The sequence below is a fragment of the Citrus sinensis genome, chromosome 7 (genome assembly GCF_022201045.2).
Source record: "Citrus sinensis cultivar Valencia sweet orange chromosome 7, DVS_A1.0, whole genome shotgun sequence".
NCBI lineage: Eukaryota > Viridiplantae > Streptophyta > Magnoliopsida > Sapindales > Rutaceae > Citrus > Citrus sinensis.
The window spans coordinates 6,253,191-6,271,179 of NC_068562.1; the positions used below are offsets into that span (position 1 = coordinate 6,253,191).

At 36.3% G+C, this 17,989-nt stretch overlaps 2 protein-coding genes across 4 annotated transcripts; both read right to left on the minus strand.

Annotated features, from left to right (window-relative positions):
* Positions 1-767: 767 nt before the first annotated feature.
* On the minus strand, positions 768-6,184 carry LOC102625206 (uncharacterized). 3 transcript variants are annotated; one of them, XM_006466116.4, is made up of 8 exons: positions 5,774-6,184; positions 5,246-5,337; positions 4,074-4,221; positions 3,600-3,731; positions 3,320-3,469; positions 1,483-3,135; positions 1,256-1,391; positions 768-1,112 (listed from the first exon to the last, which is right to left on the minus strand). In XM_006466116.4, exons 1-8 carry the CDS (start codon positions 5,873-5,875, stop codon positions 1,051-1,053), a joined length of 2,475 nt encoding a protein of 824 aa, XP_006466179.2. In that variant the 5' UTR covers positions 5,876-6,184; the 3' UTR covers positions 768-1,050. The 3 variants fall into 3 exon arrangements, with proteins under 3 accessions (XP_006466179.2, XP_006466178.2, XP_006466180.2); XM_006466115.4 differs by having other exon boundaries at positions 1,228-1,391; positions 5,774-6,177; XM_006466117.4 differs by lacking the exon at positions 5,246-5,337 and having other exon boundaries at positions 1,228-1,391; positions 5,774-6,180.
* Positions 6,185-10,020: 3,836 nt separating this feature from the next.
* Positions 10,021-15,304, minus strand: LOC102625847 (phosphatidylinositol 4-phosphate 5-kinase 2-like). The gene is made up of 8 exons (XM_006466118.4): positions 13,766-15,304; positions 13,463-13,627; positions 13,125-13,290; positions 12,794-12,904; positions 12,508-12,701; positions 12,220-12,353; positions 12,049-12,130; positions 10,021-11,141 (listed from the first exon to the last, which is right to left on the minus strand). Exons 1-8 carry the CDS (start codon positions 14,740-14,742, stop codon positions 10,829-10,831), a joined length of 2,142 nt encoding a protein of 713 aa, XP_006466181.2. The 5' UTR covers positions 14,743-15,304; the 3' UTR covers positions 10,021-10,828.
* Positions 15,305-17,989: the final 2,685 nt, after the last annotated feature.

Consider the following 17,989-nt stretch of genomic DNA (forward strand, 5'->3'; position numbering starts at 1 on the left):
GCTTTCTCAAGAGCAAAAAATTAAAAATGGCTATATTGTAGCTTGTGGATTTGGTGTCAGAAACGAGTAGCATGTTAACGTGATCTAATGAAAATTTAATTTTACTTTTCTCCAATGGTTAAAGAATTAAGCTGCCTAATTGAGTGATGTTAGAATATTAATGTATTCTTAGACTTAATTCAACTTCATTTTAATGTTCTATAAATTTTAAAAGAGTTTTTATGATTTTTACCCTTTTATTATGACGTTATACATATTCTCATACTAACGTCAAGGGAGATTTTCTATAATTACGTTAATACTTTCTATCACAGTATTAATATGCTAAACTTTAGAGGGAGGTCTCGAAAAAATTACCCAATTGGTACCTGTCCTTGCTTTTTATTTTAGCCACAATTAAATGAAAAGGAAAACCCAGTAACCCGAAAAAGAAGTGGGCCTATTTTTATGGGCCTAGGCCTCATTGTATTTAGCTTCATTGTTGACCTAAGGTCCGTGCTTTTATTCTCTTGCTGTTTGTTCCGTCACTTGGATTTACCGAATACTAATAGTTACAACTCCTTTAAAACAAGATGAATGGTTCAGGAATCAGAACTGAATCAATCGATCGATTCATTTTTAAATTCGGTTTAAATTGGTTCGAATTTGAAGAAAGAAAATGCGTAATTATCCCATTATATTGAATTAATCTGGAAATTAATGGTTATTAGATTAGTTTTATTTTTGTAGACCGTAAATAATTTCGGGAAAGTATTTAAGAAATGATATCATGAAGGTGGCAAGCATCATTCAGCTTAGTCAATTTCATCCTTAGAAGTGAACTTTCACTATTTTCTCAAAGCTACAAGAGTTGCTCTTACTTAAGGCTTTTTTCCTTGATTTATCCTTTTAAATTCAAAATGTACTTTCAGTAATAAACTTAATAGTAGACTAACTAGCCCCCATTGTATACATCATCTTTTGCTAAAATCTAAACACCAAATCCAAGCTTACTAGCTGGATAGACCCCATTTACTCCGCTTTCTTTATGCTGCTTCTGCCTTGAGAGCTTCACACCATTTTCCTCTTTTGTCTTGCTAGGTTCCCTTTTTGATTCATCTCTCCATGTTTTCCTGTCAAGCAAGAATTGATAAATGAAAGGATAAGATACCATATAAAATGTGAACTGCTTACTTGGTGAGCTAATTTGTCTTAGATTAATCTCAAGAAACAAATATAAGATCAAACCTGAGTTGAAGGAAAAGAAACAGCGCACCAAAAACTGCAGTTCCCCTTACAACAGACTTCAGCACTATCCTTCCATAAGGCTTGTGTGTAGCTGCACTCAGATCATCTGTTCTATCAGGATTTTCATCTTGAAGAATATTCACCTCTTCATGTTCTTGGTTATCCTGTTCAACAGGATATATAAGCCCAAAAGCAATTCAGATCACGAGTTCTGAAAAGAGACCCAAAGCCAAAATATTAAATGAAGCAACAAACCTGGTTCTGCGTGTCACATGTATCTCTTGCACAGCAAGAATCATTTTTGTTATCTATGCACACTTGAGAACTGCAACGACCCAATTTTTCTAGACATTCAGTCGTTGAGCAGGAATCTTCATCAAGTATTGATTCAATTGTGTCGGGAGGACAGGCAGCATCCTGGTGGACTAAAGGATGATTTTCGGAGACTGTATCTAGTCTACTTCTATTTTGGTCAGTGTTACTTTGAATCATTCTATCCCAATGCTGGGAAGCACACTCTTCATCTGCGCTCTTAGGTGCTGGCTGATCTGATTCTGAAATTGTAGCATTACATACCTCTTTGTCACAGTTAGAAAAATTTGATTTCATGTCCGGCACTAAGGTATCTGCCATAGGTTTAGCCAGATTACAAGAAGCATTCTCCACGTGTAAACCCTCTTGTGAAACAGACTGGGGCGAAGTTCCATGACTATTATTTCCATAATTGTCATCAGCTATCATACCAACTGCACATTTGCCTTTCTGATCCCACAGATGAAAGTCAAGCAGCGAATAAGACTGACCCGACAGCAGCTCTAAGCATTGATTGCAATGTTCGTCTTTCAAAGCATTTGATTCTATTTGAGACCATTTGCCCTCATCATTTTCCACCTTTGATTCTACAGACATGCAGGTCCTTTCGTCATTTGAAACATTGTAATCTGGATTGTTTGTGGAACATGAATGAGCACCTGAAAATGATAGGAAATGCTTGGTAGAGGAGCCAACGTTGTTTACTTCCGTGTCAATAGCTGGCTTGTCAGTGATAGATGTTGAATGATGCGCTAGTGTCTTATACTTGAACATGTTCTGGGACACATTATTATTCATAAGGTGAGCCCTGCAATCTAGAAATTCAGGTGACGAAACTACTTTGATATCATATGGTGCATCTAGTTGATCATCAAAATCCAATTCCAGTACATCTGAAATAGGCTTAATTCCAACAGCTGAAGATACTTCCACATCATTTATGTCAAAATGCTTGCTTCGAAATCCATTTTCGATGGTCCTCGGTGTTGAATTTGACCCATGAGAACTGGGACTTCTGTATTCTCCAGAACAACTGTCATTTCCATCAAGCTGAATAGGGCTGCTGGTACCAGTTTCCTGGAAAATCATATCTGAAATTGATAACTGATCGGTAAGATCACTCCTTTCTTGTGTGCTGCCACCCGTACAACCCTCTAAAACATCATTTTCCAGGTCAAGATCACTAAAGTACGTTACACCAGTTTCATTTCTATGCTTGATAGTTCTCGCAGGAGAAGTCCTACCACTTAAATGGATCAACGAATCAACATGCGAAGAAGATGAAACACCATCCTGCTGATAATCATCTTCCCCAAGCAGTAAGCAAGAAGATTCAGATGATTCATTCGAAAACAGAAATTCCATATGATGACCATATTTTTCTGATGGAGAAAACTGCTGAGTTGGAGCATATTTTTCAACCACTGAAGACACTCCAGGAGAATCTATTAAATTAGAATTTATCTGGGATAAAGCACCATAAGAGCAAGTTGTTGTGGAGCCATCGGCTTGAATCATAGAATTGCAGTCTGAATCATCAACAGACTCTTCAGAGCATGTATCAAACTTTTTGTTAGAGGCCGCAACAGAGTTTTTCTACAAAGGATGATGTAAAATGTCAGAAACACAATAAAGCAGATTCACAAAGAAAACAAAAATAAAATCTCTTACAACCAATCTTAGATGCTGAACTCAAAAATAGTCGTTCCCTTAAAGCAGACACCAAGAGAAGTAAAAAAAAAAACTTCTTCGATTTAAGGAAAAAGCTAAAACTCTTTACCTTCTTGAGATCTGCCGTTAAAACTCGGTCTGAGTTGAGATTAGCATTACTCAAAAATCTGCGTTGCGACTGCTCCAACCTTCTCCGGATGCATCCAACATTATCTGTAGGCATAGCAACCGTACAAGTGACCTTATCAAAATCTGGAACCTGTGACAAAACTTGTCAGTACTCAGCTTGTATTTCAAATTGACTAGAGAACAATCTTCATATGTAGTGATGCATGTGTAAGAATACATGCTTCTGAGGCAAATGGATAGAGTGATTCTACAAATCTTACATTTAATTGCCTTGACCTTGCTTTCTTTGAAAGGGATCGTATACACATACAAACTTTTCGAGTATTTTTTTTCTCAACAACATCAGATGGCGAGAAAAGATCAATTCCAGTTAATCCCAGGATTTTGCAAATCTGGATTTAGAAGAAACAAAACAATCGTTAGTTGTATACAACCAAATATATATATGTTAGGAGTGCCATAACCAATTTATTCCTTTTGAGTCTTGGAATGACTGGTTTTAGACTTTTAGCCCTCTAATGATAATCAAACAATCCAAAATTTGGACTGAACACCATTAATGCAAAGCTAAGTTTGTGAATTCTTGGATTTCAAACTATTGATTGTGGTTTTGCACGGTATATAGAGCACCAATGTGCACACTGTCCTTTCCAGAGAATTGCGTTGAGGTTGGACCATAACGTGCTATACTCCAAATCCCCACATGAAAGGACAGGCAAGATGGCGAAGCTTACCTTCAAAAATGAATCCACATTAGAATAAGGCATGTAGCTCCTGCTACTCTTCCTAGGGGCAAATAGCTCATACTTGTATGCTTCTATGTGTCTTAGTTCCTTATACCTCGCCAACAACATTCTCCATACTTCTCCTGATATTTCAAAGCTGCAAATGAAACAAAACCAGAAAAAACAGCAGAGAAATTGCTTAAAGAAAGTTTTAAGAAAAGCAACAAAAACAAGTATTGATGTTTTGAACGAATTACTTCATTTTTCTTTAAATACTTCTTTTCCGCATCCTTAATTCAGATTTCAGTGCAGAATTCTTCTTTTAAATCCAAATTTCCCTTTTATTTTACATATCTTCTCAATTTTACAGAGTATCACTATATATCATCAATAGAAATTCTTTGAGAATAACGCCAGTAATACTGGTACAGTAGTACTATAAAGAAGTGTTTACTATGGTCATGAAAACCTTTGGCACTTGTGCTCTTAACAAATTAAGATTGTTCAGAATTAGCACAAAGATTGAATCAGAACACAGCAGGTCATGCATGATACGGCAACGAACAATAAATAAAAGATAAGTTAAATGGCTTAAGAACAAGCCAAATCCATAATCCATAAGGAGAAAAAAAAAAATGATTTTACTACCAAAATTATTCTGACACATCATGTCAGTTTCATGGTTTGCCGAAAAGCGTATTTTACTACCAAACGTTTGCGCCGTTATCAATTCACTACTATTCCGTTAAGAAAACTTTAATGTTTAACCGAAATTAAATTAAAAGTCGATTTTACCCTTAAGAGTTTAAAAGACTATTAATATTACCCTTTGTAATTTAAGCATTAAAAAAGAAGAAGTCAACAATAACGATTTTAGGATTTAATTTACTAATTCTTTAATCTTTAATTATTTCCCTAAAACGCAGCGTTTAGGCTTCAACCTGAAATGTCTTTAATGTTATTATAACTGGAAATGTCTTTCATCCCCTTATGACATCATCAAGACATCAATAAATTTTTAACTTTCTTAACGGAATAATAGTGAATTGATAACGGCACAAACGTTTGGTAATAAAATACACTTTTCGGCAAACCATAGTACTGATATGATATGCCAGAATAACTTTAGTAATAAAATGATAATATTCCAAAAAAAAAAAAATCAAAAGAAGAGAACCTACAGCAACTCTCCATCAGCTAATAAATCAGACATATTCACGTTGTCATCTAATCTTGTCTGGAGGACCTCTCCTAGCCATATTCTTGCTTGAGTCTGTAAGTAGGAAAAGGGAAATAATATTTACTTAAATATAAAAGAAATGAACACACTAAACTAACGTCCGTCTCAAGGCTTACGAATTCATAATCAAACAATTAATCATACATCTTTGCCGGAAAATCATTTTCTCACATGAGAGCGGAAATACCACGTAATCTTTGAATCTATAAAAGGAATATTCATCTAGTAATAGAGAGGAAAATATTTAATTGATTTTATGCTACCAGTTTAGATTTTTTTTTTTTAATAACTAGAGTATGTAACAGTATTTAGCGAGTATCAAACTCACTAAATCACGATAAACAATTCAATATAAATAAAGAAATAAACTTGAGCAAACAGTGACTAAGTTAATACATTCAACAGATTAAATTTAAATTAAAAAAAGAAAAAAGAAAGTTGAGAACAGAGAAAGAGAGATTAGATGGACCTGCAAGAAGGCGTCATCGAGCTCACGAAAGTTGGATTCAGCCGCAAACGGAGAAGAAGAAGAAGAGGAGGAGGAGGAGTGGCCTTCTTCCATTATTACCATTTTCCCGCCAAAAACAAACAAAACAGACGAAACTCCTCCGGTGAGTTTATGGAATCAACGTGAGCCAAAATAAAACGAAAAAAGAAAAAAAAAACAAAAAGCAAAAAGAGACGGAGCTGCTAGCAAGTGGTGCCGTGGATCCTGCAGTGCACTTTCTGCGCGTTTCCATTTTTCATTTTTAACTTTTATGTTCGCCCTCTCTCCATGCTTTACTCCACTTATTATTATTAATATTATTATTATTATTAATTACACTATTCAGTCATTACTACTGTCTGTCGACTGTCTTGTCTGTTTCCTAGACTCTGGCGTTGGCATTTAGTTTCGAGTATTTTAAGACACAAGCTTTCCTACGGGAGATAGATTAGTCACAGATATGTTATAATATTATATGCTTTGTTTATTATTAAAAAAAATTTTACTAGATTGCAGGATAGACACGTTACAAGGACGTTAACCAGATAACATCTGCCGGTCGCCAAATTTCCTTCGCTCTCTCCATTCACTGACACAAATCACATTTCGCCTCGATTCATCCATTTGTTCTTATGACCATTCGAATTAAAAAATTGGGGTGGCCACTCAAATCAAGGAGAGCCCTGCGGCCCCTGCCCATTCTTGTTGACTTCGTCGTCGTGCTTCAATTAATATCTCACCCTACTCAGTCGTAACGGAGGTTAACAGCTATCAATACTATACACTTCGAGGTTTTTAAATATCGAAGGTTAATTACAATTTTCAAACATTTGTCGTCGGTGTGGCAGCTCATGTCGTTTTAAGATGCGGCTTCTCTTGTACGCGTGGCATTATGTCTCAATCTCGTAAGGGAAAAGGGGCGTGTTTCAACAGCACCAATAGGAGAGAGAAATGACGGATTTCAGTTCACCAAACTCGGGGTAAAACGAACTTTGCTCGTAGGGCCGGGCATTTATCCCATTTAGTTCGGTTCCCGCCCAAAACCGGATCAAGTAATAGAAACTATAATAGGATCAAACCGAACCAAATCAATTTAGTTCCATTCGGTTCAATTCCATAGTTTGAATTGGTTTTATTTTGTTTGATTCGAATAATTTTATCATGTATATTTAATTTTTTAAAAAAAACATAATAAAAATATAGTGTTATTACAATAACAATCTTGAGTCTACAAATTAACATAACAAAGTCAAATAAATTAACTTAATAAAGTTCAACACTAAACAAACTTACATGACAGTTTAGAAATCCACTATAAATTATAAATCTACAATAATAAATAAAACAAGAAAGCAATAACACAAAATCACATACAAATGAAATTTTAAAGTTCCATTGCCAAAACATTCACCACTTTATGATTCTTCAACATGTCTTTTAACATAAAATTATCAACACACGTGCACATCCACGTCCACCATACATACATTATTTCTCAAAGTGATCCAAGTATCAACGGTTAAACAAATTAAAATAAAGTCATACTATCACATGAATAATCACTCGTATGTTATAAAATCTATTTTTAAGTTTTAATTTAAAAAAATTTTCTAATTTTTTTTATCAAAATTGTTTGGTTTTTTAGTCAAACAAAAACCAATTGGTTTAGAGATTTATTAACCATTTGACTTTTACTATACAAACCGAACTGAATGTCCGCCCTTAATTATGAGTGGAAATTAAGTATTAGCTGGAGCTAATTAAAGACTTTATTATTCATCACAAATTTACGTACAATTTGTTTGGGCCTTTAAAAATTTTAGCCACGCAACATCCATTCAATTTTCAATCATGACACCAATTCGAGTGATGCTAGGGCTGGTCAATATCCCATTCGGTTGGGGCCCAAAACGGAACCAAACCAGAATCAATTGGTTCCAAAAAAATTAGAACTGAATGAGAATTGAATTGTTGAACTGAACAGAATCGAATAGTTCAATTTGGTTCGATTTTACATTATTTAGTTTAATATTTAATATTTCCTTTTTTTTATAAACTAATTTAAGATTAATCACCTTAATTTGATCATTTTTTCAGTGCAACTCAATTGTAACAACTAATTATTCATGTTTTACACAAAAGTACTAAATAAAATAATTTTAATAAATAAATATTATTGTATCAATAATTTTTATGTTATTATGAACTGATCAGATTCTCGATTCGGTTCAAACTAAAAAGGAAAATGATGTTCTCACACATTCGCACACAAACGTTTGCACAAAACGGTGCGTTTTGTGCACCTTTAAAAGGCTCTTCGTATGTGCACAACAACACACACACTCTTCCGAGCTCCTCCCACTCGCGTATGCCTCCTTTCACTACAACAAAAAACCACTACCTCCTTTCACTGCAACAAAAACCCAGAAGCTTCCTCATTCTCTAGACACCATTCTCCCTCGCTCTCGGCTCTGTACTCCCTCATTCTCGCTGGATCTGTTTTGCCACACTCTCTCGGCTCCGCCTCCGATCACCCTCATTCTCGGTGGCTCCATTTCCCTCACTGTCTCGGTTCTGATCTGCCTCAATCTCTCCCTCAATCTCTCGATCTCAGTTTCATCTATTTGCAATGAAAATTATGTTTATGGTTGAAATATTATTTTATGTTATTTGTAACTTTGCATTAAATTGTGTATAGCTTTCGGTTTACAAGAAAAAGTTTGAACTAATTTCAATGGACAGGGAACCTCAACCAAACCATTTTCAGCTGCAAAACCATGTTGCAAATGCACTGCATAATCACTCACAAATCTCTAAGCCACATGAACAGACCAAGCAACTGGGTTTTCTCAGATTTCATTCAACTTGACAAAAATCGCATAGACTAACAATACTCTTGCAGTGGCTGCAAACAACCCACTTTTGTAATATCAACAACATCAACTTCAATGAACCATAAATAAATCAAACAAAATATTCTTTGAGAGAAATTCCAAGTTCAAATATTCATTAAATCATCTTTCCAAAAAAAAACGAGCTGTTGCACAGTTGCAGTGAAAGGAGAACGAAACGTAATGTGCGTGTGTCTTGTTTGGTGCGTGTGTCTTGTTTGGTGCGTGTGTCTTGTGGAATTACGAGGAGCCTTTTAAAGGTTGCACAAAACCTTTGTGCGCATATTTGTGAGCATATCGCTATTGAACTAAAAAAGGTCGGTTTATAATATTTGATTCATTTGGTTTTTATTGTCCGAGCCATACCGAATGCCCGGACCCAGACAGGCGGTTGGATACTTGGATTCATTTGAATGTTTAAGAGTATTGCAATTAAATGCGTGGGTTGGGGCCTTGATCACTAACCCATGCTCAGCTTGTAACCTTATATTTTCAAATTGTGTGGGCCGGTTTAGTCAAACCCGGATCATGTAGGACTGTGCCATTCCCTTTGGGCTCAGTTCTGTAAGTTCCCAAGCAATAGAGTGGAGTGTATTGAATAAAAAGGGCAAAAGAATAACATCGACTGCCCCAAAAACAGAATCTAAGGGGTTCCCATGTAAATCTTAATTTGACACTTTTTTTTTTTCAACAATTTACGACTTGCTACGAATATGTATATACACGAAAACTAGCTTTCAGGTTCCGGAAATGAGCTCACTTGTGACCTCATTTCCTATATATATATGTGTGTGTGTAAATACTATTTTAAACAAATTAAAAAATGATCGAAAACAAATAGTTTCTTTTAATTTATAATATATAAAAGTAAAATATATATATATATATAGGTCTTAATCACCTCATTGTCAATTTTTTACTTTTATATATAATATATTAAAAGAAACAATATTTGTTTTCGCTCATTTTTAAAATTTGTTTAAAATAGTATTTTTCATTTTGCATGATCCGGCCGACTATGAACTAAATATATAAAAAGATGCAACGGGACATAATTACACGACTCACGTATACTGTCGTCTCTACTCGTATTTTGATCCCATATAAAATGCCACAACCATTTTCTTTTTCTCCATTTGTTGTTTTCTCAGAGAACAACGTGCCGGAGTGTTGTCTTAAAATGCTTGTTTCACAGAGAGTCAAGAGACAGCATGAGACAGTGTCAGCTGAATTGATGAATAATTTCTAAATAAATTTCGCGATTTAATAATGAAGCCCTGGCCTCCGTATGTTAACATCATAATTTAGGCAATTATTGAATTAGCAAATAGTTGAAAAAGCGTTGCAGCATGTCCCTCTCAAAAACATTTTCCTAGGCATCCGTCCGTCCCCCACACCCACAGGGTGAGATATCAATCATCAAATTTTCCTTGTTTGTGCAGTTGCTTATACTGGCTGCTGCTTCTTTTCTTCTTGGTATAGTTCAAAAGAAGCAGCAAAAAGAAAGAGGCTGCTTACACAAACACAATTGCATTATTGTTCCTGCGCTTTTTCAAACTTTCAACAGAGAGAGAGAGAGAGACAAAGAAAGAACCAAGAGCCGAGCCTAAGGGGAACAGCCCCCCACATCTTTTATGTGCTTTTCTCTTCTTTTCATGTTTACTCGCTGCAAAAGCATCACAATCCCATTTGAATCCACCGTGATGGGGTGTCACTTTTCTTTCTTTCTTTCCTTGCTCACCAGGCTATAACCATCTTTTCATAATTTTTAAAGCAGCATGTCATATAAAGGAAAATAAATAAATAAATAAAAAGGTCAAAATCATAATTCATTCAACCCCAATTACATTATCCCCATTTTCTTTTGACTGTACAGTTGGTTAGTGGTTATTATTCCATCCCCCCCACCCCCATTTTCCAATTTCTCATTTCACTATTATCTGCTCCAGAGATTCAACGTTTTGCGCTGTCCCACCATTTGTCTAAGACGTACAAAATTGCGTAACACCATACCCTGCAATTCCTTTGTCACAAAATCATAGTCATTGCCGATTAGCACACAGAATTGTCTCTCTCTCTCTCTCTTAAATAAACACACAAATGCCTATACACCCTTCAATTCTTCAACCTATAATAGCCATTTCCTTCATCTCTTGTCCTCTCTAAAGATTCTGTGTATGAAATCCCGGAATCTTTTAGAGTATAGCTTAGGATCCACTGCTGAGATGGAAGAGGGATCCACTTGTAAGGACTTGTACGCATGTTCCAGCTTTTTGCTAATATCATAATCCTGGAGAATGTCTATGATACCGAAATACAGGACCACGTCAAATACCTCACCACCACTCTGGGAAGGGGTTGAATGGTTGCTTCCACTTCCCATAAACTGATCTATTTCAATCTTCGATACCCGCTGTGCTCGTGCTGGCGTGTTTGCCCCTAACCGAAGGTGTGGCCCCCTGCAATATTAGAAGGTGAAGACAAAAAATTATTACACAAATCCTGAATTCAGTAAAAATTATCACCCAAAACAAATCCATCGTTCAAAATCATATGCATAATCATTATATAAATACAGCTGCAACTTTGGAACTCAGGTCTTGAACTTTACTAATATATCATCTCTAGTCAAAGGCAGTTATGAGTGTTAAATATATAAACCATTAATTTAACCACATAAAACTTCATTTAATACTTCAGATTGTTAACAATAAAAACATTTTTCAAATGTTCAATCAGTGAACGGAACTAGACCAAACAGACAGCTCTCTAAAAAAAACAAGAATACCCCACATGAACCTATTGTCAACAGAATCACCCACAATTTTTCCATAACTCTTGAGCAATTTTCAATCCAATTTTCAATGATTGACCTTCAAAGGAAGAAATGAGCATCTAAACTATGATGTGGGAGAAGGAAATTATTTTAAGAAAAAAACAAATCATGCAACCACAAAAAATTGGTTCATTTTTTGGAGAACTCTGATCGCATTCTCTTGGCTATGTCCACATGAAAGTTGATATTTGTTTGATGCACTCATAGATTTCTATTTGTCTAAACTAAACCCTGGGTCCACCAGCAACAAAGATGTACATGTAGCATAGGCACATAGGTATAGAAGATGACCAGGCAAGGCCCCAGATTGTGAGAATTTCAAAGCAACAAATATTAAGTATGATTACTTTAATGTTGGATCACCCGATTCCCACCAACATTTTCACTGGTAAAATCCATAGTCTACAAATGGAAATATGATGCAGTTTACAATCTTCATCTCTCACCCAATTTTTGTTTTAAGCTGTGAGGAACTCATTGCTTTTACAATTAATAGAATAATGGACATTTATGAAAAGTAAACCACATACCGGCCTTCCATAACCCAGTCCATATCTGGCAGCAAGTGATATCCTCGCATAAATGTACCAACAATATCCGAATCTCTTTTGTCTGATCAAAGCATACAACATATTTATGTTCTAATAGTAATGTACTAAAACTTAATCATATTAAAAGTCTTAAGGGCCATAATAATTTACCAAGACAGTGCTTATCATTTGGCGACATCTTCATCTCATCACCCGAGTAATCATCACGAAAGTGAAGACCAATCAAAAGACTGTAATCCATTATTCTTTCTGCTTCCAAGAACTCGCAATCTCTATCTATTTGTCTGAAGAGGATAGGAAATCAGTTATGATCAAGGCAAAATAGCATCAGAGGGTTGGGGGAGTGTGCAAAGGTTTATGTGTGGAAGAGAGAGAGAGAGTCATTCGTCTGAATTAATGTAACAAAAGAAAATGACATCACAACTATCTGAATTTTACCGGATAAGTTCTTGAAACCATGAGCGATCCAGGCGAAATACAAAATCAAGATCAAGGTCCTTTAACGTAGTTGTCTCATCAATTTCCTCCTCAGGCTTGTCAGTTATGCGGCCATAAGAAGAGCCTTTCAGGTCAAATCGCCTGTGAATACGGTACTCCGAACAGAACAGATTGCCCATCACAATAAACCGAGTCTGGTTTCATTCATAGCAAATATTAATCAAATTTAACAAACAATCTCTTAAATAATGCCTTTAAATTCCAAATTTTTACTATCAAATTATACCTTTTGACCTCCCACTGGTTTAACGCAATGTACACCAAAGAACTTTGTTACCAAGGTATTTTTGTACTGACAAACATGCTGGTAGTAACTTGGGAGCATCCTAATAAGCACCTGAACATGGTTAGCAATCCCTGATGAGTCAATCGACCACGCAATGAAAGATATGCATTACACTTGAAATGTAAATGCCAGAAACTAGATTAAATACCACAATCTTATTCCCAACAGCTATTAGAGTGACATTTACTTTTCCAATTTTAACCTCTTTTTTGGCACATTTTCCATTATGAGTTAGTTTAATGAATTTAGTTAAGAGGGATTGACAACTAACCTTGACTTCAGATTTCTTCACGGTTTTTATCATAAAACGATCATCCTGAGTTAGGTAAAAGAAGCTTCCACTCTTTCCAGGTGAAGAAAGTTCCCTAAGTGCATCATCTCCACAAATAGCTAGCATGTAATCCGCTGGATCTATTGCAAACAATTCCCTCAAATGTCTAAATAGCAAACAAAGTAGCCACCACCATAAATTTAGAAAATTCCCACGTATATATCAACACATGATATTCTAATAATTAATAAACACATAAGAAACAAGCAGATGAAAGACAATAAAACAAAAAACTACCAAATTCCAAACTCAGCTGTGCATTGATATTTGACAACTACCTGAACACCATAGGACAATAATCCTTCCATCTAAAGTCCATTGACTGATGTGGAGGAGTAAACTTTGATCCCTCTGGTGGGAACCTCGTCCAAAACTTCTCCTTTGGCTCAAAATCACTCTGCCTAAGTTCTCGCATTACAGAAGCATGTTTACCAACAGAATGCCTACCAACAAAACATGAATCATCATTGTCGTTGCAGTAGGAGTAGTAGTAATAATAATAATTTTTTAAAAAAAGAAGAAGAAGAAGACCAAAGAAACACAAATTAAAACGAAAAAAAGGAACAAAGAAGAAAATTTACCGGATACCCAGTTGGAGATTAAGCATCAAATCATAGTTCTTATGACCCTTGGAAATGGTATGACCAGGTTTCTTAACCTCACCATCAGCGGAGCTGCAAGGACTTTTCTGAAACTGCCCAATTCCATTTGGAGGTCCACCGAACTGGTTCTTGTACAACATTGACGCAGCCTCAGCTTTATCAACAATATCACAAGTGATATCACCGGCCTCGCCATCCAATTCCCATATATATATACGAGGACGAGCGGGATCAGCCGAGGATGACCTCTTTCGAGCACCCATTACCTCAAAATTGTCTCTTTCATCGTTCTTCATATTCTCATGATTTGACCATGTAAACACGCCTTTACCTTTAGGCAGCCCATTATCCCAACAACCTTCATATCTATTCCCATTATTCCAACTCAACGTTCCTTTACCAAAAATCACCCCGTTTTTCCACTCGCCCTCGTACACATTCCCGTCACTCCATGCATATTTCCCGTAACCATCCATCAAATTGAACCTCCATGAACCCCGATACACATCCCCATTAGCGTAACGCTTCTCGCCGTAGCCATGCTTACGGTCGTTGCTCCAGGAACCTCTGTAAGTGTCCCCCTCAACGCCAACGAAGGTACCTTCACCGTCCATGCGACCGGACTTGAAGCCACCCTCGTACGTGGCACCAGATGGCCACGAGAACTTGCCCTTGCCGGAAGCTCTGCCTTTTCTCCATTCGCCCTCGTACATGCAACGGTCGGACCACACGTACTTGCCAACCCCGTGAGGCGCATTGCCGGAAACGGCGCCGGTGTAGAGGTCGCCGTTGGGGAGGATCTTCTCCACCACGACACCGCCACCGGTGTCGCGCGTGGGGGTTACGCGCCTGGAGTTGGGTTTCGGGTGCTGGTGCTGGTGCTGGTGCTGGTGTTGGTGTTGGTGCTGCTGTGCTTGTGTTGGTGGTGGGACTATCAGTTGAACAGTCTCTTGCATTTTGTTTTGTTTTGTTCTGTTCTGTTCTGTGCGGGGATTCTTGTATTATATTAAACTTACGAATTCATCATGATCACCGGAAAACGAACACGAGGCAGCATTATTAGAAGTGAATGCTGGTGTTTTTTTTTGGGGGGGTGTTTGCTTTGAATAATGGAGTGAAAGGTGGTGGTGGGAGGGAGGGAGGGAGGGAGGAAGGTAAATGGAATCCTACAAACAGAAGAAAGTGCTAAAGAGAGAGAGAGAGAGAGAGAGTGTGCGTAATGTGTTGTTGGGGGTGGTGTCTATGGGCCGGCTTTATTTTCGTGCTTGTTGCTTTTCTTTCTTTCCTTCCTTTGTTATTTCTTTGTGAACTCTTTTTCAATGACTGAAATGCCCTTAGTCTCTTTGTTCCTTTGTTTTGATTTGTCAAATCTCTGTCGCTATTACGGCTGTATTCCCAGCTGAGCTGACCATACATTGTTCGGTACGGCTGATCTTGCTTGATCCTGGCGATGCATTGCCAGAAAGAAGAATACAAAAATATCCCAAAACCAGCAGTTTTTTTTTATTTTTTTTAGTTTTAAATTTTTTTCAAATTTGTAAGGACATGCCACCCACGCCCACCACGAAGAAACCATACCAAACTTTTCAAGTCTGACTCTCCAGAGTTTCCTATTCTCGCGGGCAACCGCGCTAACGCTTGATCAGGTGAATCAGCGGAGAATTGCTCATCACGACAATCTGATATTTTCTTGCTCTCATTCCCCAAAGTATTTATATTAGATTTGATTCTAAGATAATCAATCCTTTTTTTACTGTTAAGTCTGATATTTTGTTTTGCACTTAGCAGTTTAATGCATATAATTTCTTTTTGAATAATTATATATGGACCACCTGTTTTTTTATATTTTTTTAAAAAATTTTTTTTTTTTATTAAATTTCACCTGAAATTATATTTTCTTTCATCAGTCTACTTTCGTTACGTGCCGTTATAATCTTGATCACATCATCAGTGTAAAATTTTCATTTATCCAACACAGCAAAGGGTTACATTTTCTTCCACTTTGGTTCAATGCCCGGCTTTCCTCTACTCCTCCCACCAATCTTCCTCCCTCGCTACCTGTTCAAATACATCGAGCTTTTGGACCTATGCAACAAATTGAGAATCTTGAATATGTTACATGGTGCTGGCTTGTTATTCACTTCGCAATTGGCAGTCATAGAGATGATTTACAAGAAAGTTTACTGCTACTCAATGGTGATGGAGATTGTCGCCACGGCATTGTCCACCGTCGAGATGGCTTCAGATTGCGGGTATTCGGAGATGAAAAGAGAGGGACGGATGGTTTATGACAAAGGGCCGGCGGTTTATTGCTTGACAATTATCGGCAATGTGGTGATGTGGTAGTTTTGCTTCATGGGTACTGTGGGGATGGTGTTCTTGACGTCGTCGTTGACAGGAGGGATTTGCATGATGACGATTTTGGCCGTGAATGTTATCGGAGGGTTGTGGTTTACGGCGACAGCTTTGGTGGTGTGTGGCATGTAATTTCATAGAAATCCTAGAAACTGAAGAAAACACTGAAGGATGTTAAGTGAAAACATTTGTGAATAAATTAAAAGGCCGTTCCCTCATATAGATTGGGGAACAATCAGCTCAGAGGAATTAATTTTTTTGGAGAAAGATGAAAACTGAAACTACAATATTAAATCCGATTTTTTTTTACATTTATTTAGGATAAAATTATAATGTTATATTTATTCAATTTTTTGTTGGTTATCTTAATTATGTGCAAACGGAAATGAATTAGTGAAACAAAATATAACTTTTAAGTAGAATTCAGTTTAAAAAATATTTGTATTTAAAAAAATATATAAAAAACAAATGGCCAGCGAATAATTTCTGAATTTTATTTTAAGAATAGTATACTTGATTTGAGAAGGTGCTATTGTGTGATTCCTGACATCTCACCCTTCGGCCTTAGTGTTGCAAAGAGTAATGATACAGCCACAAACTCTTGTACAAATATATTTTGTACAAACTAATATGGCATGATAAGATTGGTTGAATTAAATATCACTTGGCCCACATGATTTGTTTTTATTAATTTATATTTTCATTCAACCAATGAGTTAATGCCACGTCAGTTTGTACAAAATAAGTTTGTACAAGAATTTGTGGCTGTATCATTACTCGTGTTGCAAATTTGCAATAATATTAAGGATTTTGCTATGTTACATTGAATGTACCATACACAACTAAAAAGGACCACACAATTATGTGGGTCCCATAATTTGTGTGGTTCTTGTTGGTTGTGTATGGTACATTCAATGTAACATAGAGGCTCCCTAATATTAATAATTATTATGTCGCGTTTCTTGGATCATCTCTAGATTATTTTTCAAAGCGCCACGATCTCATTTAACACTTGGTATTTTAGTTTGTAACTCGTATATTTCGATATTGGACCTTTGCTCCATTGGTTATTTTAGGTTAGTTGAATGAAAGCCGAGGCTCACTGCAGATTTTAGATTTATGGCCAAAATTTCTATTTAAGTCTACTTTCTAAATTGTTGAGCTGCATATAATTTAATTAATATTGTATATCATAGTGTTGCCCAATAATGAGATGGCGTTCTCAACGATATTATGAGCACTTGTACGAGTTTGTCGAAGCCTTTTTTTTTTTTTTTTCCTTCCCACAAAAGATATCAAATAGAGGTAAATTTTTCTTAAATGTATCAGTGGGAGTTGATTTCCGAATTATACTCATATAAAATTTTGAATTGTACCATAAATACACGTACGTAGGTTCTCGGTAGAATATTGTACTATGCTTAGGTTGTATCAATTAGAAAAAAACATTTGTTTGGCTATCTGTGCTAAAGTTATTTATTGATTTTTTTTTCTCTCTCTCTCTCTTTCTGAGATTGAAACAAGGCAGTACGGACACGGGTATTTTGCTGTCCAAGTTTAAGAAGTAAAAACTCAAATCATACATAAGAATCAGCTATCATCAACAGACTCGTGCTCAGAATAAAAAGCTAGGAACAAAGTCCTCTCTTGACTTAATTAAAACTTGAAAATCAAGGATATTCAGATTAAAAAGAATAGCACACACAAGGTTTTCTCGAAATTAGAATAGAATGGAAAAACTGTGCACCATTGTTAGCTTTCAAGGCTATAAACATAACTTAACAGGGGAAAAAGGAAAAAAAGATACAAATATAAGAACCTAAAATGAAAGCGCCGTGGACACAGGAA

What these genes read in the sequence shown, in the direction of transcription:
- LOC102625206 (XM_006466115.4), bottom strand. Translation starts at nt 5,875, where the DNA reads ATGGTAATAATGGAAGAAGGCCACTCCTCCTCCTCCTCTTCTTCTTCT. An exon ending in TTAGCTGATGGAGAGTTGCT is followed by an intron (nt 4,222 to 5,245) that starts GTAGGTTCTCTT and finishes TTTCATTTGCAG; the next exon opens with CTTTGAAATATCAGGAGAAG. An exon ending in TTTCTTTTCCTTCAACTCAG is followed by an intron (nt 1,113 to 1,227) that starts GTTTGATCTTAT and finishes CTTGCTTGACAG; the next exon opens with GAAAACATGGAGAGATGAAT.
- LOC102625847 (XM_006466118.4), bottom strand. Translation starts at nt 14,742, where the DNA reads ATGCAAGAGACTGTTCAACTGATAGTCCCACCACCAACACAAGCACAG. An exon ending in TGGTTTCAAGAACTTATCCG is followed by an intron (nt 12,354 to 12,507) that starts GTAAAATTCAGA and finishes TATCCTCTTCAG; the next exon opens with ACAAATAGATAGAGATTGCG. An exon ending in AAATGATAAGCACTGTCTTG is followed by an intron (nt 12,131 to 12,219) that starts GTAAATTATTAT and finishes TGCTTTGATCAG; the next exon opens with ACAAAAGAGATTCGGATATT.